Consider the following 23,798-nt stretch of genomic DNA (forward strand, 5'->3'; position numbering starts at 1 on the left):
CTAGAAACAGTTAAGTCTGCACAGACTTTGGGGCAGGTTGCAGAAGCCCATGTTGGCTACTTGGTAAAAATACAGCATCTGTACTGCTGTCCACACTGAACCTGGTTTAGCACTGTCTGCAAATGCCGCAATTCCACTTCTGCACCATATCGTAATGCAAATTACAACCAAGCTCTCATAAGAATACAGTATCTCACTTCCATTTAACACTTTGCACTCCTGTGCTTCCCACAAAACCTTTCAGCATCTACTGACCAAACATAACTCACCGAATGTGCCCTGAAGACAGGCAGACACAGAGCACTGAAGTACTGGAGCTGGACCACTGTGCATTACTTTATAAGCAGGATACATATGCTTGGAGAGCCAACTAGAGCTTGGTCTAGTAAGAGACATACTTTAAAGCAGTCCAAAACCTGCTCTACTCTGTCCTGTAAAATGGCAGCTGGCAATCCTTGAAGCATTCATGTGCTTTGGTTTCCCCTCTACCCTAAGACAAAAACAAAAGAATCCCAAAGATGTCTGTTGGGTTCTGTGTATTTTTTAACTCCTTTGACTAAAACATTTTTATATGTTCAAGGAAATGAAGCTTTTGAACACTGCTGAAAGTAACGAAGACAAAGCTCTGAGAACAGTTTCTAGAGATCTGTGTTTTGGTGGGTCGTGGTTTTTTTTGCGTGGTTTTTTTTTTTTTTTTTTTTTAAAGGAAGTATTGTCAACAACATTGGAAGGAAACAGGCTGCAATTTAATGCTGTTGCAAATTGCCAGCTGCCTTGCCCACACAAGTGATTTAACTGGGGGAATGATATTCCCCAGGAAAATGAGCCAGTAATAGCATACACAGCCCACTGCAGAGAGATCTAATTCTCCATCCTAAGTTCTTTCTCATAGTTTCCCTGTAATAACTTTTTAGCGCCTAATTAATGTGAATAAGAACCATGAGCAAAAGTGACTCCAATACAAGCAGTCTCACAAAGGCCAAGGACACAGTGCCTTTTTCCGTCCTTCAAATGGGTATCATGACACTTCCATTGAGATTCTATAACAGGCCAATGCTACTGGCTCTATCATGCATATTTTGTGTCTAAAAATAGAGATCTTTTCTCCCTGTCATTTTCCCCAGACAAAAAGGATTCATATTCAGCTTACGTAGGGTGAGAAAGGGCAGCTGGTCCATACTGGAGTATGTGGATGCAAAAATTGGACTGACATATTCTGCAGTTTGAATGAATACACAAGTGGTAAAGGATCTCATTCTCACTTTCAAAACAGCTCAGAGACAGCAAGCTATGATCTGAAGGGCAACAAAGGAAGAAAGGTAAGAGGAAACATCACCTCCCGATGCAGAAAAAGTTCAGAAGCCTGTGGAGCACAGCTCTCCATGCCTACACAAACCACTCTTTCTACAACTGTAACTAGCAAAAAAGAACAAGAAAGTTTTATGTCCTCAGAAAAGGAAAAGCTCCACTAAGGGTATATTGTTGAATTTTATAATCCATAAATTAATAATGCCAAGCACAAAAAACCTGACAGTATTAGAAGGTAGGACTATGACTATCTAGTGACTGTTTTCTTAGCACATAAACTTCGAGGGTATTGCATGCATATGTAGAAGATTTATTTCTCTTCAGTTTGAAAGGACAGCCCCAGACATCAGAGTTGTGAGGTGCTCACAACCTGACGTTGCACAACCTGAGGAGTGAGGTGCCTCAAGTTAATATACTTTAACAAGGGAAGACAGGAAGTGGCTATTTGGATTATTTCCAATAGGTTATCATACTTACAATTGGGCTAGCATTGATGTAGTCTGAATTGTCGTGGCTACTTTCACCTTTCAGGCATATCCTGGAATGATCATCTGCAAAGGAGAAAATAAGAGAAGAAAGTTTCTATACAAGTATTACCCATTTGAAGTTAAACAATTCAAAGCCAGATTAATGTGCCTTTCAAGACAGGCAAACAGTAAATATCAGAAAGGATATTCTGGCTCCCAATCTCACATAGCCTTGATACAGCCACAGCATCACAGCCTGACTCAGGAATGAAGCAATAAGATATGGTAAGGGCTGAGTATCAGAAAGGATGTCTTCACGAGATGCACCATAATGTGCTACAACCTCTAGGTTGTAGCTAGGAAAAAGGGGAATATCTACTGCTCAGGGAGTTTAAGCTAGAAACTAGGCAAATAACTAGAAAAAACTAGCATTATAGAAAACACTTGCATTTGTGGGGTTATGGAAGTAGTAAGCTGATGGACTTTATCTGCCTGGCTTCTGTGTAAAATGAACAGCAGGAACATCAACGTACAGTTGAAAGCTGGACAGTAAGTTAATCTGTCCTGATCAAAGACCAGTGCTGTGTGGTGCTATGCTAGTGATGTGGGGAGACAATATGACTTGGAGATGACCATGGGAGAGAGAAAATGCTGATAACTGCACCTAAAAGTATGACTGGAGCACATATAGATATCTTACACTGTGGTAATGTAGCTAGTTCAGACACCACTAGTAAAGAAAACAGAAGCTCTGGACATAGGGGACTTATGTTTGCCCATTGTCATGATTCTTTTAGTACTTTTTAACTTGTATTTTCAGTGGTGCTAGCTCAATTATGTTTAGAGCTGGTACAGCCAAACTCCAGTCCCTTTTTTAACTTCAGGACATATGTTTCTATGTGTCTGTATTTAGGCAGTGACAATGCAGATGTCTGCATCTCTTCCAGTCATCTAGACCCACTTTCTGCTAAGAGAAAAGAAATATTTCTATGTCATGAATCATCTCATCCCAATTTAGCTGTCTCAAACAGACCAAATTGCACTTGAGAAGCGCCCGTTTCTTTCCACTGACTAAAGAAAGACCAGACCGCATACAGGTAATTTATGTGAGAGATGTCTAAGTCTTTAGATACGAATCTCAAAAACTTATATGTGATACATAACCAACATGATTTATACTTCTCAGCAAACCTACCCTGCAGAGTATATTGCAGTGAGAGGTTGTGGAGCTGCCCTTTCTGTAACCCTCTAAAGCTGAACATGGATATTGATGTTTTGAAAGGATCTTTACACCAATTATTCAAATAGATAAAATAAGAGTACAGGAATACACGCTGTCCCCCTTTGTATCTTGCCTTGTGGCCTGTGATGCCACTCTTAAGAGCAGAATTACAAGTTGGCTTTTTTAACTGTTAAGTACCAATCATTATTCTAATATAGAGGAACAATAAAAGAGTTATCAGGTGTTATAGGTACCACACAGGAACGTAGAGGCAGAAGGTTTGGGCTCTGCTTAGGTTTATTCACCATTAATGTCATGGCAATTCAATATGTGAACAAGACAAAGCTGTGCTTGTATGAGTGTTGATTATAGTCACTCAACCTCATCAACACTATTTAACCCACCAACGTGAGCAACCTCCTCCTGGAATAAGATTAGAGGTGAACAAGTCACGTCAAATGAATGAAGAGCCATTCTTCACTATTCACATAAAAATATTTCCTCTGGTTACGTTTCAACACAATAGGAGGAAAAAGAAGATGAGAAAGGGACACTTTTATGCACATTATTCACTTCCACCTTACTTTGGCACCACTGCACAAAGAATCCAAAACAGAGAAATGAACTTGTGACATCTGAGATCTTGGGGCTATCCGAGGTTTTCTATAGGAAACTTTACCATGAGCATTGTCACAGAGTGCTTGAAGAACTACAGCTCTGAAACCTTTTGGCTATGCAGAAGATATGCAGGTTACATGCACTAAATGTGGTCTTTCACGTATCTTAAGCTAAGTAAGCGCTCAGAATAACCCCCATTCATTGGATAGCAAAAGTGTTCGAACTAATCACCAAAGAAAATGTGTGAAATGCCCTCAAGTGGATGAGGGAGAGAAAGTAGACAGTGATTCATCAGTATTTAGCAAACAGATGTCAGTGTGACTCTCCAATAAAAGTCAAGAGTCAGATCAGTAACTTCAGGGTCTTTTTTTTTTAAACATAATGTTTTGTCCAGACCCACTGATTCAGTGTGCTATATCATTATCCAATGGAGCCCACTGATTCAGTGTGCTGTATCATTATCCAATGGAGGGTTAATCAGAGGGTGAGACATCTTAAGGCTTTGGCAGTGAAAAGGTGGTGAGACTTTGTTTGTGCTCATGAAAAAATAAAAAGTGTGTAAAAAAGGTTGTACATGTGTTTTCTGCCTATATCAAGTTTGCACCCATGTGTGCTTTAGTGGCATCATCAAGCATTCATATTGACAATGAACAGATTGTGCTTGTCTATGCCTGTTATCACCTCAAAGCTTCTAGGAACTAGCATAATAGCTCTTCAGAAACAGGCAGAAAAAGAAGAAAGAAAAAAAAAGGATACCATGGACATCAGTTTGTTATGTTAACAATAAGCAATTGTGGGGAAAATGCTGAATGTACAAGATTTTTTTTGTAAACTGCATATTGATTATGTTAGAAGCAAAAAAAGTGAAGCAGGAAAAGCAGGAAATAAAAGGAAGGAAGAAGTTGATAGAAAAGGAAGATATATAAGAGCAGTCTAAAAAGCAAGAAAGAAAGATGAATGAAGAAATAGGAAGGGAGAGGGACAATAATAAGGAAGTGAGAAAGAAGACAAATGCTGTTACTAGCTACTGCAATCTGGCCAAGCTACAACTAGTCATCATTTCAAATATCTACAATAGCTACTGCTGAATGCTGAACTATTTTGCATTTGCTGTTGCTCCAGCCAAGTCACAGGTAAAAGAAAAGCAAAACATATAGATGGATATTGATATAAGTATAAATTATGAAGTATAAAGGACAGAGGATAAAGGACAAAATATAAAGCAAACATATGACTTTGCAGTATATAAAAATACTCAATTTATAGACTGAGAAAGCTAAGTTTTGCTGTCTAAGTACAGATATCTTCATGTGGATTAGGTTAAAGTTGATGGAGTTTGATTAATTGGCTAAACACAAACATGTCATACTGTTTGAAAAACTGTAGACTAGATGAGACATTGCACAAGGATAACAGGTATGACACAAGACCTAAAGACTTGTACCCTATTGGATCAGCATCTGAAGCTCACACAGGATAAACGAAGGCATCCTAGAGCTATTAATTTCACCGTAAACCAATGTCCTGGTATCAGGTGGGACAGAGTTAATTTTTTTCCTAGTAGCTGGTGCAGTGCTGTGTTTTGGCTTTAGTCTGAGAATAACACTGATAACACACTGATCTTTTTAGTTGTTGCTAAGTAATGCTTACTTCGATCAAGGACTTTTCAGCCTCTCATGCTCTGCCAGCAAGGAGGGGCACAGGAAGCTGGGAGGAAGCAGAGGCAGGACACCTGACCCAAACTAGCCAAAGGGGTAGATTTAGACTGATACTTTTTTTTTATTGTTTTTCATACAAAGCACTATACAGAACTACACTGAAGTAAGAAATTCAAGAACTACTGAGGAGCAAAAGTGGAGCAGTCTGAAGACTGTAAAGAATCATAACTTGTTAATTACCACTATTTTGCCCATAGGTTATTTGCACAAAACGGAACTCTTCTCAGATCTGAACTGAAATCAAGTTCGTTCATTCCAGAGCATTATTTTTACATGCAGTAGTGAAATGGACAATGCACACACCCAGAGCAAGCACCCTCTGCTCAGGTGTTCCTGTCCTCAGCGCACATTACCTGACTGTGCTCTAACTGCGCATAAGCCTCAGACCTGGGCACACATTCTGCTCCCAATGCTTTGCTTTCTTTTGGAGGAAAACCAAAGCACAGCAGTAAGCAGGTTGCTCTAATATATACCATGACCCATGGACACTGCTACGGAAGAGAGGTTTTGACAGATGTTTACTGAAAAAAGTTGTCTGCCAAATATTTAAAATACCTGAATGTATTTATGGTATACATAAATTAGAACATACAGTACTGACCCTATTGAGATGGTTTTATTTTGCAGAGGTACAAGAAGAGAAAATAGAATATAGAAAGATTTTTTTTTTGGGACATCAACAGATTGAGCTGCTTGTGTGTTCATACCGAAAAAAGGTATCATATTTCTCAAAATTATAGCCATCTGCTTCTTGATTGGATAAAAGGGTGCAGTTTTGTTAATCTAGGAGGTCCAAGTTACTTCAATTGTTAAAATTTTTTTAACTAGTAATTAATTCAGTGCAGTATCAAGTATTTCAAAAACTGTTCTTAAATGGAGAAGATAGGAATAAGAGTAAGCTGTGATAAAATTGTGAGATTAAAGATGTTAATTTAGAAATTACATCAGTTATGTAATCAGTAAAAAATAATATCATATTATTTTAAGACTGGTTAAGAAAGGAAAATGCGAAGTAAATACAACATGATATTAAAGTTTCTTTGAAGCCTTCCTAAGAGGAAATCTTTGAATTGGCAATCTTGTTCTACCTTGTCAAGGTGATTATCAATATGAAAGGGGTAAGTAAATGCTAGCAAGACACTCTGTAGGAATACTTTGAATGTAGCATAACAACTTTGTAGCATATGAAAAACACATCAGCTTTGCTTTTTATTTTATTATGAAGCAAATCTGTGACTTTTTGCTATAGTTTTAATGTCAAACATGGTAAAAAAAAAGGTGGTCAAACTGGGGTCTTTCTCATCTCTATCCAATCTTAGAATCTACAATACCCATCACTTTATCAAAATTTAATATCATTTAAACTCTATGCTACACTCTCTAGCCATCATCAAAGCAGTTTTAAAAGACATAACATGGCAGCTGTTTACCAGTATGCAGCAACTTCAGAAACTGAGGGCAGGTAATTTTGTGCAATTCAGCCAAAAAGAAAAATTCACAGCACACTAATAGCTATAATAGAAGCTTCTACATTGTAACGAAGCTAAAACCCAGCATTTTACTCTTGTGAAAGTACTAAGGGATTTTAAATGTGCTAAAATACTTCTAATTAAATCTTCAGATAAATTGCAGCCACCCTGCCCGTGTCCAAATACTTTCCCGGGTAGTACTGATTCAGTCTAGACTCAGCGATGGGAAGAACAGGAAGAAGCAATGGCAGAGACTTGTCAATTGAAGACTGATCAGCATAGGCTGATTCATCCACATGGTACAATTTGATGAAAAGAGACTGTCTATCTTACCTCTAAGAACAGTTCGGGTCTCTAGTGTGGCATAACACCCAAGCTAAAAATCTCTGCTCTTTAGCACTGCTGCAGCTATGATACTTCTGGATTCAGAGCTAGAATGGTTTGAGGGTCCCTACCTTACTGCTTGTTGCATCATGCAGACATGTCTCCTACATCAGCTGAACAACCATCACCAATTTCTGGCAACATCTGTAGCTTCCATGCTATCTCCAAGGCAGCAATCACAAACTTCTTTATGAGCAGAGATTTAGAATAGCTTAAGATAGTCGGACTGTAGGTCCACACTGAAAAGAACACTTTACGCAGGAAGATTAACTTGAATCAATACACATTATCGTGGGGCCATTTCCACTTCCTATCATGTCAGTTAAATGCCATTTTTTCAGGATGGAAAATAGCACAGAAGTCTTGCACTCCTTCAACTTTCATGGCTTCTTTGGAACTTTTCTCAGAAAACATATGGAAGTCAGCAAACTGTTGCTGTTGTCCCAAAAGGCTTTTAACCAGCACTATATTTACTCACGAGAATTCATATCACCAAACTACTGTAACCCTCTCTTAAACAGCAAAGTATTGCAAAAAGAGCCAAAAAGAGAGCCAAACCCTGCTGAAGTATAATGCAAGAACTGATGGGCTCAGTTAAATTATCATGTACTTCCAAAGAATCTTCACTCTAAATCTAGCTCTGACATTTACTTAATGTGTTACCTGTCATTTCCCCGTTTCTAAAGGAGAAAAGGTACTTACTCAAGGCTCTCATAGGGAAAATAAATGTTTTCAGGGCACTTTAAAAATTAAAATAGCTCTCTGTGTTTGCTAAGCTACCCAGCTGGATTGTGGGCACACTGATTAAGGGTATTTTTGTTGCTGTGGACTGCATATAATCTCAGTTTCAGTTTTGTTTCATTGGTTGCTTAATAAAGTGTGTGAAAGCATTGCTTTTATTTCAAGATGAGAAAGGTGTCTGCTTACAGGAAGGAGCAGATTCTAGGAATATAAACACTGGCTGCTCTTTTTTTTTGTTTTGTTTGTTTTTTTTCCTCTTTCTCTTTTTATCCTAAGCCTAGCAGAGAGAGAGAAACCAGTTTGCATGCTTATCCACTGAAGCCTAAAGGGGCTCATTCAGTACAGCTGAGTATCTGATAAACAGATCATCTAGCTGTGATTATAGACTGCTGGTATTAGTGTTGGATGGACATGATACTAACTTGCCTAAACACAAGCCAAACTTCTTTCTGTTGAATGGCTACAGATGCCACCCTTGTACAGAAAGTATATTCCAGCACTGAAAAGCACTCTGGCTATTGAATTTCATGAGATGGCACAGCTGCAGCAGCAGTGCTATGTGACATAGTTGTGCATTTTTGTAACATATATGCAACTTGCATGGAGATAAACAGTGTCTGACATGACAACAGGTCATGAAATCAGCCCATAGGTGTAGCTAGAGTTTTCTAGTACATATATATTCTGTACTCTGTTCACCTGTCATCTGTAGCTTTCAAATCACTGTGCAAAGGATACTGAGAAAAGTTTCAAGAACTTCAAATGCAATCATCCGAATTAAAGCATACGTACATGGTACTACAGCCCGTGAGCGATTCTTCTGGATATTTTCCTCCTGCTCTGCAACAGTGGTGGCATTGGGTTCAGCCTGATAAGCACACAGAGCTTCCCACTCTTTCTCCAGACGATTCTTGTTTTTCAGATGATCTTCCATGTAGGACTGGAATTAAAAGAATACTGTATTAAGTATTGACTTAGCTAAGCTCAAAGATGAGCTAAAAATATGTATCTCAGGATGGAAAGCATGGGAATCTTGAGCTTTGGGGGCAAAACAGTCTTACATAGCTAACTCACTTCAGAGAGTTAACTTGAAGCTTATTTGTGCTGTACAAATTGAGAACGCTAACATGTACCAACGCTAACAGAGAACAAATGTATAAAATCCCCAGCTACTGAGCTTCAGGAGAAAACTATTTCTTCTTCAGTACCTAGAAAAAGTGAGCCTAAATGTCTCTTTCATCAGTCAATGAAAAAGAAATAAAAGCCCATTGATAAAAATTACTACAACAGCAACTCATGTCAAACCAGAGGCTTTTAAAACAAAAGTTCAAATACATATGCAAGTCACAATGATGCAATATTAAAAAATTGCCAGGCTGAAGTGTCATGGCTCAAGTACCAGGTCATTAGGCACTCATCCTGCACATGGGCTGGCACAGCAATGGCCTTGAACTGAGAAAGTGGTGTTAATTAATATTAATATATGTTGTTAAAGATTGTACCTGGCATTCAGTAAAGTCAACAGAAGCATCACCAAAGCAAAATGAACTGGCTGTGGCAAGAATGATGGCCCATCAGAGTATATTGATTCAGGTTTTAAGTTTTTGCAAATCTCCCAAGCCTAGAGATGCAGTACAACAGTGGATCAGGAATTCAGTTCTAAAGTTTGCCAAAAGTGAACTAAAAACTTCTTTATTCCTGTACCCCATGGACCTGAAAATCATCCAAGTAGGAGAGTGGAAGAGAGCAGAAAGGAGGAAGGGTGGGAAAAACCAGAAATCTTTCCTTTGCTTTAACATCAAAGTTAAGCAAGTGATCACCTGGTACTGTAAGCCTACTTATACAGCCGAATTACCTTATACAGCCTGTCATCAATCCATCCCACTCCTACCAGCTTGACGCCAGTGTCAGCAAGAGGTGCCCAGAGCCTGGAGGGGGATTGCAGGACAGTAGGAGAGCACCTAAAGAGCAGCACAAAGGAATTCCAGCTACTCCAGCCAGTAAGTCGGTTTCAATGTCGGCCCAGATTAAATGCCTCTATTGAAACACACACAGCATGGGGAATAAGCAAAAATAGCTAGAGACATACGCATGCCTGCAGGGCTATGATCTTACTGGCATCACCTGAGACATGGTGGGGTGGCTCCTATGACTGGAGTATTGGAATGGAAGGGTACATGCTCTTTAGGAGGGAAAGGCAGGGGGGACAAGGAGGGGGTATCGCCCTCTATGCCAATGACCAGCTGGAGTGCATGGAGCTCTGCCTGGGGATGGATGAGGAGCTGAATGAGAACTTATTTATGGGTTAGGATTGAAGGGAGGGTAGGGACAGGAGACGTTACAGTAAGGGTCTGCTACAGGCTGGCTGAGCAAGGTAGATTGAAGTTAACATCTTTAAACAGATTAAAAAAGGAACAGTCTGTTCAGGGGCCAGGCGCAGAGTCTGGATGGGGGTCGGGAGCAAAGCTGTGAGTGGCTCTGGCCCAAACATCAGTCAAAGCAGCTCCTGCTGGAGGACTCACTAATATAGCCCAATCTGTAGAAAAAAAGCTTGTGTAGAAAAACCTCCTGGAAAAGGTTCACTGAAAAGTACAAAAAGCAGTTAAATTGCTTAGAAAACCTTTTCCTCAGACAATCTCTGTTATGCCGAATTCTTCCCAAGCGTGCTTTAAGGAAGAAAGGCTCTCATGCCCTCTCAACAGGTTTAACAGAAGGTGCAAAAAGCTTGCAGCTTGTCTTCCGCCAAATGGGAGTTCTGCTAAAGCTGTCACTCCACCATGCTTCTCACTCGACCAGCGAAGCAGGATACTGCTCTCTCTTGCAGCTTGAATGTTACAAAAGAGCCCCTGACACACAGCTTTGTTTTGTGCAGTGTTTGTTGGGTGTGTGTGCCTTTACAAGAGATTTGTAAATCAATCTTGTTACTGAAAAGCAATTCAAGAAGTGACGCTTCCAGAAAGGATATCTTTAAGGACACAGAAACATATTACGTTAAAAGAAAGGTTTCTAAAGGAGGTAAAAAATAGTGGTGGCCTAGATACAATCAAATAACCTTCTGGGTGTTTGCTTCTTTTCTATAATGAAGGAAAAAGCATCACAGTGGACAGAGTTGTGACCTGATGGATAGCGAACTGTGAGAGTTAACATGGCTCCATCGTGCATCAGGGGAGCTAACATGTTCCAGGCCTTAACCCACAAGTTAAGGGGATGAAACCATCCTTTGGTAGTTTGCTTGTCCTTGCCAAAAGGCTGTTGCTGCTGGAGAAAGGAGGGAGGCTAAAGACCCCATTCTTTTCTCCTAGTAAATCTGTGCCTGGATATGCACACTGAACGTCATACTAAAAAAAAAAAAATAAGAGGAAAAAAAAAAAGAAAAAGAAAAAGAAAGATAATCCCTCCTATGCAGAGACTGGTTGGAATGTAAGAATTTTTATGAGGCAACAGGAAAAAAGTGCAAAATCTTGCAAAACCACTGAGCCAAGATTCCTGGCTTTAGAGAAGCTCTTTAGCATGCAGCAGGCAGAGATCAGGCAGCCAAGGACCAGCCCGTAGCATCTTCCCATTTTAAACCACAGTTTTAAAATCTGATTCATTTTGACATGCCCATCACAATGTCCCATAGACTTCAGGGATGTTTTATGCAGATACACAGATCTGCCAACACTGAATCTCTCTAAAATACTGTGAGATCCACGAATCTGTAGGAAAATGGCCATAAACATTTGATTCCTAAGGCAGGGTTGTATGTACTAAGAAGCTTCCTGTTGGCTCCAGCTTGTCTACTTGATGATTTCAAGGATTGTATTTTAAAAAGAAATTTTACTTTCTTTTCAAATTGTTAAATGTGACACGGTTAAGGTAATTTGATTGCTTTTAGAGCACATGAATTTTTAAATAACTTATCTCTCTTTAAAAAGGAATACTCTTTACATTTACCTTACTTTTTCAGGGAATCCTGAGTGTAAAGAGAAATGAATGTTCAAATGAAAACACACTGAAATCTTTACTTTAATCAGACAACAACTTTTGTGTAGTTTCAACACCTGCATCTCATGGATCAGATTCACGGAGCACTTCCTGACAGATCTTGAAAAGGTGTTTGACTATTTGAACAGACCCATGGAAGGCTCTGCACAATATGAACATCTGCTTTACACTTGCTTAAAAAAGCTACTGAGAAAGAAGCTTGCTTTAAAACATTCAGGAGTCAGACAATTCCCTCAGAGTTAAGTAATCTTTCATTTACAGCCCTTCAGAGCCCCTGTACTCATCCCCATTTTGCTAAACAGAAGCTTAGTGATTTTGAAACACTCTCTTGGGAGCTGCTGGATGTACATTAAATTGAGTGGAACTTCTGATATTTTAGAGATTGTATGTCTCCTCAAATTCACTCCTTAATTAGGATGTTCTCATAAGACATTCTGCTGCATTTGCCTGGTACAAAAGAAATTCATTACCAACATGTCAAACATGCGTATGATTTTCCTTGTCCCAGAGCAGCAGGTAAAATAAATAGAAGTTGTCACCACTGTTATCATAATGTTCCTCAAAACCTGCTGAGAAAGGTAGAGATCTGGTCTCACCAATATGTCCACATCAAGACAAGTCCCTTAATATGCTATTATTTGAACAAACACTGTCTGCTTGGAGAGATCTCTTGATGTACCTTGAATTTCATTAAGTCATATTTTTGCTTCTACAGGGCCTACCTGCAGGAACAACTGGTGGCCTAGCTCATACTTTCCCTTGCATACACAGATAAGATACTCTTGCTACCAAACATGTTATGGAAATAAGGAGGACACATCGACATGAAGTGGAAAGGCAAGACGTGTCATAAAATCTATTATTATTGTGTGAGACATGCTTGTTGTAAGGGAAAACATGGGCTTTCAGCCAGAGGATGAAAAACTGTCCCAGGGACAATCAATCTCTGGCCAAGAGAGCCAATGCCAGTGGCAAATACTATGACAGATTCAGCATGCCTGAACACAGGAACAAGGACAGAGCACGGCAGCCTGGCTTGGCTTTGGTAAAACCTCCTGAGTGCTCAGCTGATGTTATAATATGGTGTCAAACCACTTTGGTTTTCTTTACCTTTTTTTTTTTTTTTCCTAACAAATACACTCTAATTGTCTGGTCAATCACCAAATCATAGAATCGTAGAATCATTAGGTTGGAAAAGATCCTCAAGATCATCAAGTCCAACCATTAACGCAGCACTGCCAAGCCCACCACACCTAAGCACCACATTTACACATCTAAATACCTGAGGGATGGCGACTCCACCACTTCCCTGGGCAGCCTGTTCCAGTGCTTGACAACCCTTTTGGTGAAGAAATTTTTCCTCATATCCAATCTAAATGTCCCCTGGCACAACTTGAGGCCATTTTCTCTTGTCCTATCACTTGTTACTTGGGAGAAGAGACTGAATACCTTTTTCACAGATAGTATCATTTGTATCTGCCAAGATATTTGTTTTAAAAACACCTATTTTGTTAGCTGATGTTCAGCTTTTACAAAAAGCAATTATTTTTTACAACATACTTTCTATACGGTACTTCATTAGACACTCCTTTCATGACTGAGGATGTCTCTTCTAGTGAAAAGATGGGCAACTGTTAAATTGACAGATCAACAGGTTTAATCGAATCTCAGATGTCAGTTGAAGAAGTGGATGGGACATTATCTTAATCCTTGTGAACAGAGACCACGCAAATCCACACCTTTCACCTAACTGTGAGAGTCAGTGCTTTCAAACTGCCGCTGGTTATGCAACACAAGAGGGCCAGGCAGTGCCATGATGCTTCAGTGGATTCCTTGGAAGCAATTTGAAGAGGAGAGAATTTGCCTTAGCTATTATATAGTAAATTGTGCACTAAATGATCATACTTGAAACAATCTGTTTTGTTATTCTCTCCAATTGACTTAAGTAAAAGCTTTTTTTTGCCTTTGTTCCTTCCTAACTTGTAGGCTACATTGTTCTGTCACGGGACACATCAGCAGTTTCGCTATTCTGCTTAAACTTCTTTGTTGTCTTATGTACGTATTGCATTGACTGTATGTACAAGGAATACTTTTCTGAAAAAAGACAATTTACTTTCAATGCAGCACATGATTTTGTCCTTCCTTTTTCTGGCTTAATACCTTATTAGTGGCTTCACGGTAAATTTCTCTGTTCCCACTCATATTACTCGCAGTGTTGTACAATTCAGAGACAGAAGAAGCCTATCTGGTTACCCATTTCCAGGCTTTCAAATAATGTCTTGTTTCTTGGACTTCACTAAGAAACCTTCTAACATTTAGGTGCCCTGTATCTAAAATAGAAGTCTAAAACAAAGTTTATTACTATATCTTGGGATACAAACTGTTCTGACTATACATTGTATTTTTCGAAATACTCAAATATTTTCAAGAAGGAACAGTAATCCTCATTTGAGATGGCTTTTACATAGGAATATCTACAGTACTGCTTTTCTATTGCAAACTTAATTTGCTACCAATTGTCACCAATCCATTTATTTCAACCCAAGTCTGCTTACACAGAGTATTGCTGTTCTGTATAATTTTCACTTGTATATATTTCAGATCTTCATGTATATAATTCACTATTTTTACAAATCATGAATTAATGGATCTATGCAAACTATGGAAATCTCTTCTTGAGACTCTTCTCTTCAAAGAAAATTTATTTGTTGTACGTGTTTTCAAGTCTAAAGTTTTCAAACTTTCGAATTACTCCTCTGTCATCACTTCTGTGCAGAACTTTACACTGTGATACCACTTGTAAAAGTTATTGTCACTTCCATCCACTTCCAGGTAATTATTTAAAAAGTTGAATATAACTGGATCTAACAGCAATTCCTGTACTCTGCCAGACACTCCCATAAATAGCTTTTGATCATTACGTTTTGTGTATCATCCTTTAGCCACATTTCAATCCACATAATTGCCTTCTAAAAAAATGATATTAATTTTTCAATTAACTATTCATGAGACAGTTTCAAGGCTTTATTAAAATCTAGATAAATGGCATCTGTTGTTTTCACTTCATCTACTGGTTTTGTAGTTTTAGTTAAATAAAAAGCAATCAAGTTTGTCGAGGCAAGATTTATTCTTTGTATAATTATGCACATTCTTACTCATTGTGCAATATCCAATGGAAAGGATGGAGGAGATTAGCAAATGCACAAAGAAAAGACTCCAGCCTTCTCCATCCTCTTAAATGAGACCCTCACACTTATCTCCCTTTTATGCCCTTGAAAAATCTCTTGCTAGATAATCGGCCATTTCTTTCTTAATATATGCTTCATTATTTTCTAGGGCTGGAGTCCAGACTCAGGGAATAGCAATAGAAAGGTTCATTTGTCTTCTTCTCTTTCCTTCTCCCCACTCCTCTGTTATAAAATTATGATTATTTTATTCTTCTATTTTGGTGCACCAATACTTGTCCAGATCTGCTCAAATAAAGCTCCCTGAGATATGTCACTATTATGATCCTGACCATATTCAGACCATGCAGAGCACCACAATGTTTCTCCACATTTTCTAATAATTTCTCATACCTCTTAAAACCTTGTCATAGTAATACTGAAGTTACTTCAGGCTCTTCCTTGTTTACAGAAGGTCAGTCTTTCTCTCTGAGCTGCCATGGTGTGCTTGCAGAGACCAAAGGCTGGGAGCCAATCACACATGCTTCCATGAAGAATACTCTCAGTGGTGCCCCACATAGAAGAAAACATGGGAGCAGAGCCAAACTATGCCCATACGTTTCCTACCTTTCTTCCTTAACAAAGCAGAGCTTAAATAAAGGGGGCATGTGCTATCACAACCAATTTAAGTCTTCAATCAACTAACATATAAAGAAAGTAAGTTTTCTCCAATAGTTATAGTTCTATTGAAGCACCATAGATGTTTCTGATGCTCTGGTCCAACCACCCCACAATAATGCAGAGCCTATAGCTGTTATCAAGACCAGTTCCATCTCTGAAATGCCACTCCATAACTGTTGTTAAAAGCATTAGCTTTAGTCCTAACATGGCAAATCAAGTTTTCAATATTAATGGTAGAGAAATGTGACTTTACTGGCTAGTTACTTTGAGTATATATATATAAAAATAAAAAAGTAAAAATCCTGCTGTGGCAACTCATTGTCAGTATCTCATAGAGCTTGTATCTGGAAGAAATCTCAGTAATTAACATCGGGCTATGAAGTCTCATATACTTTCAATCTTGGGGAGTGTTCTGCATCCACTACTCTCAACAGCAACACTCCTGCCTTTACTGTAGCCAGGATTTCACCATCTGATTAGTAAGTGATTTCAGGCTGAAGGCTCCTTTGTCTTTTCTAACTTGTTCTGTGCCATCCTGGATGTCTGGATATTATCAGCGAGAACTAAGTAACCACAGATGAAAAAAAATCTAGAAAAACAAAATCTGGGAATTTGTATTTGGCCTTGGTAAAATACACTAAGAAATCATTTTTACTACTCAGTGTTTACAGCTATATTACTACCATAACGTGTTTTGATCTAATATTTCTCATATTTCTCAGTACCTGATTACACCAGTGAAAAGAATAGTTTTGAACCCTTTTCAATTTAGTATTTATTTAATTAAGCAAATAAGAGAACTGCTATAAAGCTTTGCTAGTAATTTGGCATAAACCACTACTACTATCATACACAATATGGTAGGTGATGGAGGAAAACTAGAAACAAAACAGAGGGAGGCAATTCTCTGTCAAAGCAACTATTCAGTCTGGTTAAGAATAATGTCCCTAGATTGTTTCAAATAGGTTGTATTATTTGGAAATAAATTAAGTTCCACGGTGATGTCAGCCAACAATAAAAAAATGGCATTCCACAGGTTCAATTTTATATTTTTAGATGTAAAGGGCAGATGAAAAGATTACTCTAAACAACTAAGCATGTATATAGAGAGCAATTGTGCTTTAAGCATGCCATCTAAAATAATTTTAAATGATTGCTCTTGCGTTTCTAGAGAAGTATCATCTTTGCATGAGCAGTGCATGGCATTATCTACCAGACTAGGCTATCATGCAACTTTTGCAAGAATGACTGTAATTCGCAAGTACATTAAATGGCAACTTACATTCTGTTTACCTAAATTAATACACCCTTGATGTAGCGTATATCACTGCCTCCCCCTCTCTTAATGCTCTGATAATAGAGTTTTGTAACTTGTAAAAGGATTACTTCAATCCAATCAGCAGGTGCTGGGATCAGTGTGTGTCAGACAAACACTTGCTAATCCCTTTTCTTGCAGCTCCCAGCTGCAAAAGGTGCCCAATGAAATCCCAATGAAATGGCTGGATACAACTTGGTGTGGACTAATGAAGCTTTTCAGCTCTGGAGGAAATCTTGGAACATACATGTGATGCTAAACATTGCTTGAATCAGAATATGGAGGTAGGTATGCTTTTAAAAGGAAATGTAGCTGAGAAATTAAACATTAAAAAAAAAAAAAAAGAATGCTTTATTATGAAATGTTTACTCTACCTGGCTCTTTAAATATAGCAGAAGATAAAGAAATTCACTCTACAAAGAATCCCTTCTCAAGGATTACCAGCTACTTCATGGTGTCTTCTAGGTCTTAAAATACAACATCCCTCATCTCCTCCTCCTTACCCCCTTTCTTGAAATCTAAATTACGCCTATGCAGTTTCACCCCTGCAATTACTTTGCTTGAAATAAACCTCAACAAAAAGGAGAATATGATTACCATAAAAGGAATATAATTTGCTCCCTTACAATCTCTGTATTTCTACAGCTCCTTCTGTCCAACTGTCTGAAAGTACTCACATTACTTCTGCAGGGGAGGCAAGTATCATTGCCGTTCCACAGATGCGAAATAAAAGGGCAGAAACATTGAAGTGAATTTCACAGGGTCACAGAATATGCCCCTAAACCACTTATTTTGCATGGAAATTCAGAACTCAGTCTTCTTGACTGTTGTTTTTAGCTTTTCCCATGATCATGTTTATAGACAGGACTAAAGGTCATGCAACCTTCATGAATCTGTATCTGATAACATTTTTGTAATTAGAGCACACCAAATATTCTGACTTTAATGGCATTAGAACAGGTTTCGGTTTGGGGGGTTTGTTTAGAAGCACAGGATTTAAGTGGTTGATGAGTAGAGGAATTTAATTTATGCATGTTAGATTCTGTTTATACAAAGACATGCCAAACTAAATAATAAAGATTTAAAAGATGAATTAGCCAAGATCAGTTTCTAGGTTTTCTGTACATCTTGTGGTAGATGTCACAGTAAAAGTTTTAAATAATAAATAGTCTTTAAATAAAGGAAGAATGATATTTCAAAAAATGGAGGGCTAAACCTCTTAGCCAAATACTGCTATTTCACAGCATGGGATATGTTATGACATTTCTTAAAAACAAAAATAAATCCAAACAAAAAAACTCTAAACCTCTCCATTAAAGAAAACTCTGCAGTATAGAAACTGATGCCAAGGATAGTGTCAGTTGAATTCATCAACTGAGACATTTTGGGAAGTGCTTCTGGTAGCTTTGTTAAAAAGTAAAAGCTCAAGCTACTGAATAAAAAGTAGCAGAAAAACTGCATAACATATACAAATCAAGTCCTTTGACTCTTTGTGAAAAACACTGACACCCAATTACATTCTCAGAGGAAACTGCCATTCACTTTAAATCGATTTTTGAGATGATCCTTTCTTCTTTTTACTAATGGTTTGACCATCATACCACAATCCAAGACATATCTATGATTCATTTATATGCATGCTAATTATGTTCTATGTCTGAAATTAAAACTTGAGAAGTATATTACTACACAGTAACTACCTGGCTGAAAACACAAAACCAAATTCCCTGCCTTCTTCCTCTCCAAGCCCTGCTAACTCAATTAAGCATCTAAATTTGGGTTCCCAGTTGGGTACTGTATTTGCAAATTTAGATTTTAATGAATTAAAGTCTGTGTTTCTTTTCAGAGCACTTGTACAGTCATCTTCATTTACTATATATAAAGATTGCTAAGAGATAAATATAGAATTCTAAAAACGTCATGCTTAAAAATAATCTTCTCTTCAAGCGTGGTCAAGTTCTCCAGAGATAATAAGACTAGGAAAACCCAGGCAACTATGACCAAGTACATCAAAGTGATAGAGCACATGATATGATTTATAGATAGTCTGGCGATTTATGCCTCTGCTAGACAGTGGCCATCTTGAGGGTAGAAAGGAAAATATTATTTCTAAAGACATAACATCCTTAGAGCAAAGGGATAGGCAGTAACACTCTTACTACTCTCCTTAAATATGTGAATAAAAGTGAAAAGGTGCTTCTCCAGGAGTAAATTATGACTCATAAAGGAAAATCCCTCTGCTTTTCAGTGGTGGTGGTGGTGATCAAAATTGGTAATGAGAGTTTGTACACAAACACACAGAGGTTTGTGTGAAAATTCAGAATATGCAATATGAAATCCAAGAAGTCTTGCAATCCACGCTATATCCACAGCCTAGTGACAGAATATGCATAAGCGCAAGTGAACACATGGTCACCTGTGAGAAAGAGCAGGAAAAGAACAGGCTGGATAATCATCCTTTTCCTTAGAAAACTCTCTTAACAGTCAGAGACAGGAAATTTCAAACCACACCAACATCTTCAATGGTCAAATCCTCATACTCAAGACCATTTTGGAACCACATCCCCAACCTAGGAAGTTCCATGTTTCCACACTGCAAACTGCAGAGAAGCAACCCAACTACAGTAACTGCCAGTGAGGGCAGAAAGCAGGGAAGAAACTCTCTTCCCACAAAGTACTTTCAGGACTTAATGGAGATGACTGTGGGAGAAGACATTACTGACTTCTGCCTAACCCTTCCAAGTCACACTCACAGCCACATTGAACCAACCATGCAATAGGAGACTCAGCAATGCTGGCCATGAGAAAGATGCAGCTGGCATCTACTCAGCTCCCAAGTCTAGAGGAAGACTCCCATTTTTAGGCAACATTTTATCTCTGCGCCATAGGATTTTCAGCTGAGGTTGGCCTAGCTCAGTGTTTCTCAAATTCTCAAATATTTTTCTCATGAAAGCATTCAAAAGGGATTGTGTAATGGTGGTACAAAAGCTTTAGAAATATATAAGCTGAAGACATCCTACCTGCTCCTGGGACTCTCAGGTTTCCATGGGAGTCAGTAAGGGGTAATACTTTAAAGAAGTTTGAGGAACACTGATCTAATCCATAGACAAGAATATTTGAAGTGTTAAGAGGGCAAAATAAGAACAAGGGAAAGACAGTGTGAAAGGGGACAGAAAAAGAAGCCAAGAACAGACTGTAGAGGCCAACAACGAAGTGAAATGATGAAAGATGACACTGTATAGCAAAGAAAGTCACAAAAACAAAAACCAGAACACAGCAAATTAAGAAAATGCTACGGGAAGAAGCAAATTTTGGTCATAACTGATAATGGTCAACATTTCCTCATGTGTGGTTTCTTTTCCTTGCAACATTTCCCTTCACATGCTGAACCAAGGAGAAAACATTGAGAGAATGACAGTAGTAGTTTTGAGTAGACAGTACAAGTACAGCTTACTGCTATACAGAAGGAAAAAGCAAAATAAAGAACCTAAAATTCAGTGCATGTGCACATGTCTGAGATAGCTAAAGATCTAGCAGATTGCGAATATATTCTGGAAAGAAACTGTTTCCAATCCAGAAGAGACTCAAAAAAAATTAGTCAATGACATCCTTTTCCATCTTAAGGTAACTGCACATCCTCAGTTTGGTTTTTATAAGCTTTTCCAATGTGTACTTAATATCTTCCAGCCAGCTCTCCAAATACGGAATAGTTTGCTCTTAGATAATGAGGCCCAAACTAAACTCGCAGAACCAAATCTGATGAACCCAAGTGTAGAACTCCTTTATGCTTTCATGTATTAAAAAAGACTAATGAGGGACAAAAAAGGGCAAAAATATTACCCTTCGATATGATACTTTTTCTATTTAAGCTAACATGATCAGTGGTGAGAGCAGAGTACAGAGACATCAGGGAATGAAAGTCTACTACTGGCTGGCTCTGCTTCTGACCTTAAGGTTAGCCTTGGTCAGGACAGTTCCCTGTCTGTGCCTGAGCTTCCTGGACTAAAAAGACAGGATAATAATATTGACCTTTAAAAAGGGCTTTGAACCTACTGATCAAAAGTGCTATGTAAGAGTTGGCTTATTATTATTTTGGTTACTGAAGTGAGTGGAAAGCCTCCCAGTGACTTTAATCAAAATTCCTTATATCAGGCCGCAGAATCATACCTGAAGGACAAGGTTTCTCACAATTCAGTTGTGAGGATACACATATGGCAAGTCAAAGCTTGGTGCATACGCTCAGATACAGCAGAGTTTTCTTGACTCCTGCAGAACTTTAAATGACACAAAAGTAATTCCTGGACTTCCAGAAGAAATAAAGTTATTAGGAACCATCAGTATACTTTCTACGTTAATAGTAGTTAGACACTATTATAATGCTTTCAGACAAACTGGTCTAGTGCAAACAAAGACACCAATAGATGAAAGGAGGCAATGAGATAAAAAGAAAGAACTTTTCGCAGGCAGGTATCACAGATGCCCACTTGAGCAGTAGCCCCACATCCCTCCTGATGTCAGCCAGCACTGCCCTGGGTATTTTATGTTGCTGCTTCTTGTATGGTTGCTGTGGTTAATCAAACCAACTTTTCTGAATGCCTGCCTACTAAAGCAGTAGGCAGATATCGGTATCAGAAATACTCCTGCGTTTAGAAGAGCTTTGGGTTTGGATTTTGCATTAACTTCACCCTTGACAAATGCCAACTCTTAACTACACCAGCCTATTGCACTGGCATGGTGACTGTCTCTCACTGTTGTGGTCTACATGGTTTGTTATGATTCTTAGAGATTAAGAAGAACCCTTGACGTCTTTGACCTAACACATAATTATAATACATTCAAAACATGATTTTATAATGAAAGTGCTCCTTCAGGTATTGTTACTGCACGCTATTTAACAATTGCTATGCTTAAGCTAAAACCCCTTTGATTCTGTCTGATAAATGTAGACCGCAGTACACAGTCTACAGTACTTTCTGCTTCAATACCACTCTGTCTGCAAGACTGTTGCGAAACAACATTTTTAGGACTACAGATATAAGGTTAGTTCTGTAACCTGTAGTTTTCTGAGTGAACCCAAGGAAGTTTCAACATGGTCCATACAAAGGTAAAGCCTGGAATCATGGTAGAGCAGGTACCTGGGGGTTTGTTGCTTTATACAGAGCCCATTTACTCATGCAAATAATGTCTTAGTCAAAGCATTTAAATGATCTCTATCTATTCTGGTGGTAAGATTTGTCACTGGCAAAGATATGTGACATATCTTACATTAGCTTTTTTTCTGTAATGGGACACAGGCAAATTAATAGTGCTCTTTAACATACATCTCCAGTACTTATGTGGCTGAGACCACTGCAAATTAAATTTCGTAAATTATCACTGTTTTGCTTTTCACCATTTATGTCACTACATATTTGCAATTTTCTCATCCTGAGGAGTGAAAACAGCTTTGTCAGCTTCATTTGTACACTGCTGTAAGAGATGAAAATTGCAATATTGCAAGGAAAAGTTTTAAAATTTAAAATGCCAAGTAGTTTTTCATTAACATTTAAAAGACGTATATATTATACCTCTGCTCACAAATATTTATCTATACTTATATGAGAATACTGTTGCTGTACATGGTATTTGTACACATGCATACGTGTGGATAGAAAGCTGAATACTCATCTCAAGACACATGACACTACTAAAAATATATGAAAACTGAAAATACACTACCATTTAAAGGAGTAAGAATGCCTAGCTAAACATGAGGTAACATTTTTACCAAACATAATTATAGACTTCTCATGTGTCATAAAAATATCACCAAGATCTAGCACCCAATTCTGACTGGGCTCCCACCTGCTAATCAGATGCATGCAGATACAGCCTTGGGTGCAATTTCAATTCTCAGATTTTTCTGCTGTAGCTTTTTTCTGTTATCTCAGTAGACATCTTCACTTTGGTAAGATGGATATTGAACTACCATCCTGCTACACATTCCAGGAATATGCACACAGCAAGTAGCTCGGCATCAGCTCATATATGAACAGCCTTAGCTCCCATCAAATATTCATTCATTTAAAAAATATTTGCACCCTGCTGTCAAACTTAGACAAATTCATACTGAGCTTCAGAAAATAGCTGCTTTAATGGTAAATGATGTTCCAGAAACCTCTTTCAGGCTAAACACTCTCGTCAAAATTATTTTAATAAGAAAGATTAACAATTTCAACATTAGCTGCTAATCCCCTATCATTTGAAACTGTGCTGATAAAATTCTTTGCTTGTCATTCAAATAGTAAGTAATAATTATAGATTTGGGGCCTCCATCTCTTGCTTCATTAATAGTAAATTGCATGGAAGTCTGAAGCATAAAGTCAGCTTTGATACATCTCAAAATGCAATTTCCATAGCTTTCCTTAGCTATGTACAATTAATTACAGAGTTAATAAGGGGAATATGTTAATGAAAGGGAAATTATTCACTCAGACCACCTGGTCTTATCAAATTTCTTTAATATGTTTCCTTCTTTCTGTGAATTTGCATGACAGCAAGAACACAAATCATGGGGTGCATTGCTAGTCTGTTAGTATTTTTATTTGCAAGCAGCTAAAGTCCACTTAAATTAAATATAAACAGAATGTAAGAACTAGTCAGTACTAAATGACTGTATTTGTTTTCTTGAGTTCAGTACCATTTTCATTTTAAAACAAAAATGCTTAGACAACTTTGTAATTAC

General features: G+C 38.1%; 1 protein-coding gene across 1 annotated transcript in view; it reads right to left on the reverse strand.

Annotated features, from left to right (window-relative positions):
- The window catches only part of PTPRN2 (protein tyrosine phosphatase receptor type N2), a 590,472-nt gene that overhangs the window by 56,302 nt on the left and 510,372 nt on the right, over positions 1–23,798 (reverse strand). The window contains exons 15-16 of the mRNA XM_030483611.1: positions 8,720–8,867; positions 1,786–1,859 (exon numbers count right to left, since the gene is read on the reverse strand). Coding sequence (XP_030339471.1) covers positions 1,786–1,859; positions 8,720–8,867 — 222 coding nt within the window. The remainder of the gene's footprint in view (positions 1–1,785; positions 1,860–8,719; positions 8,868–23,798) is intronic.

This window comes from Strigops habroptila, chromosome 1, assembly GCF_004027225.2.
Source record: "Strigops habroptila isolate Jane chromosome 1, bStrHab1.2.pri, whole genome shotgun sequence".
Lineage (NCBI taxonomy): Eukaryota > Metazoa > Chordata > Aves > Psittaciformes > Psittacidae > Strigops > Strigops habroptila.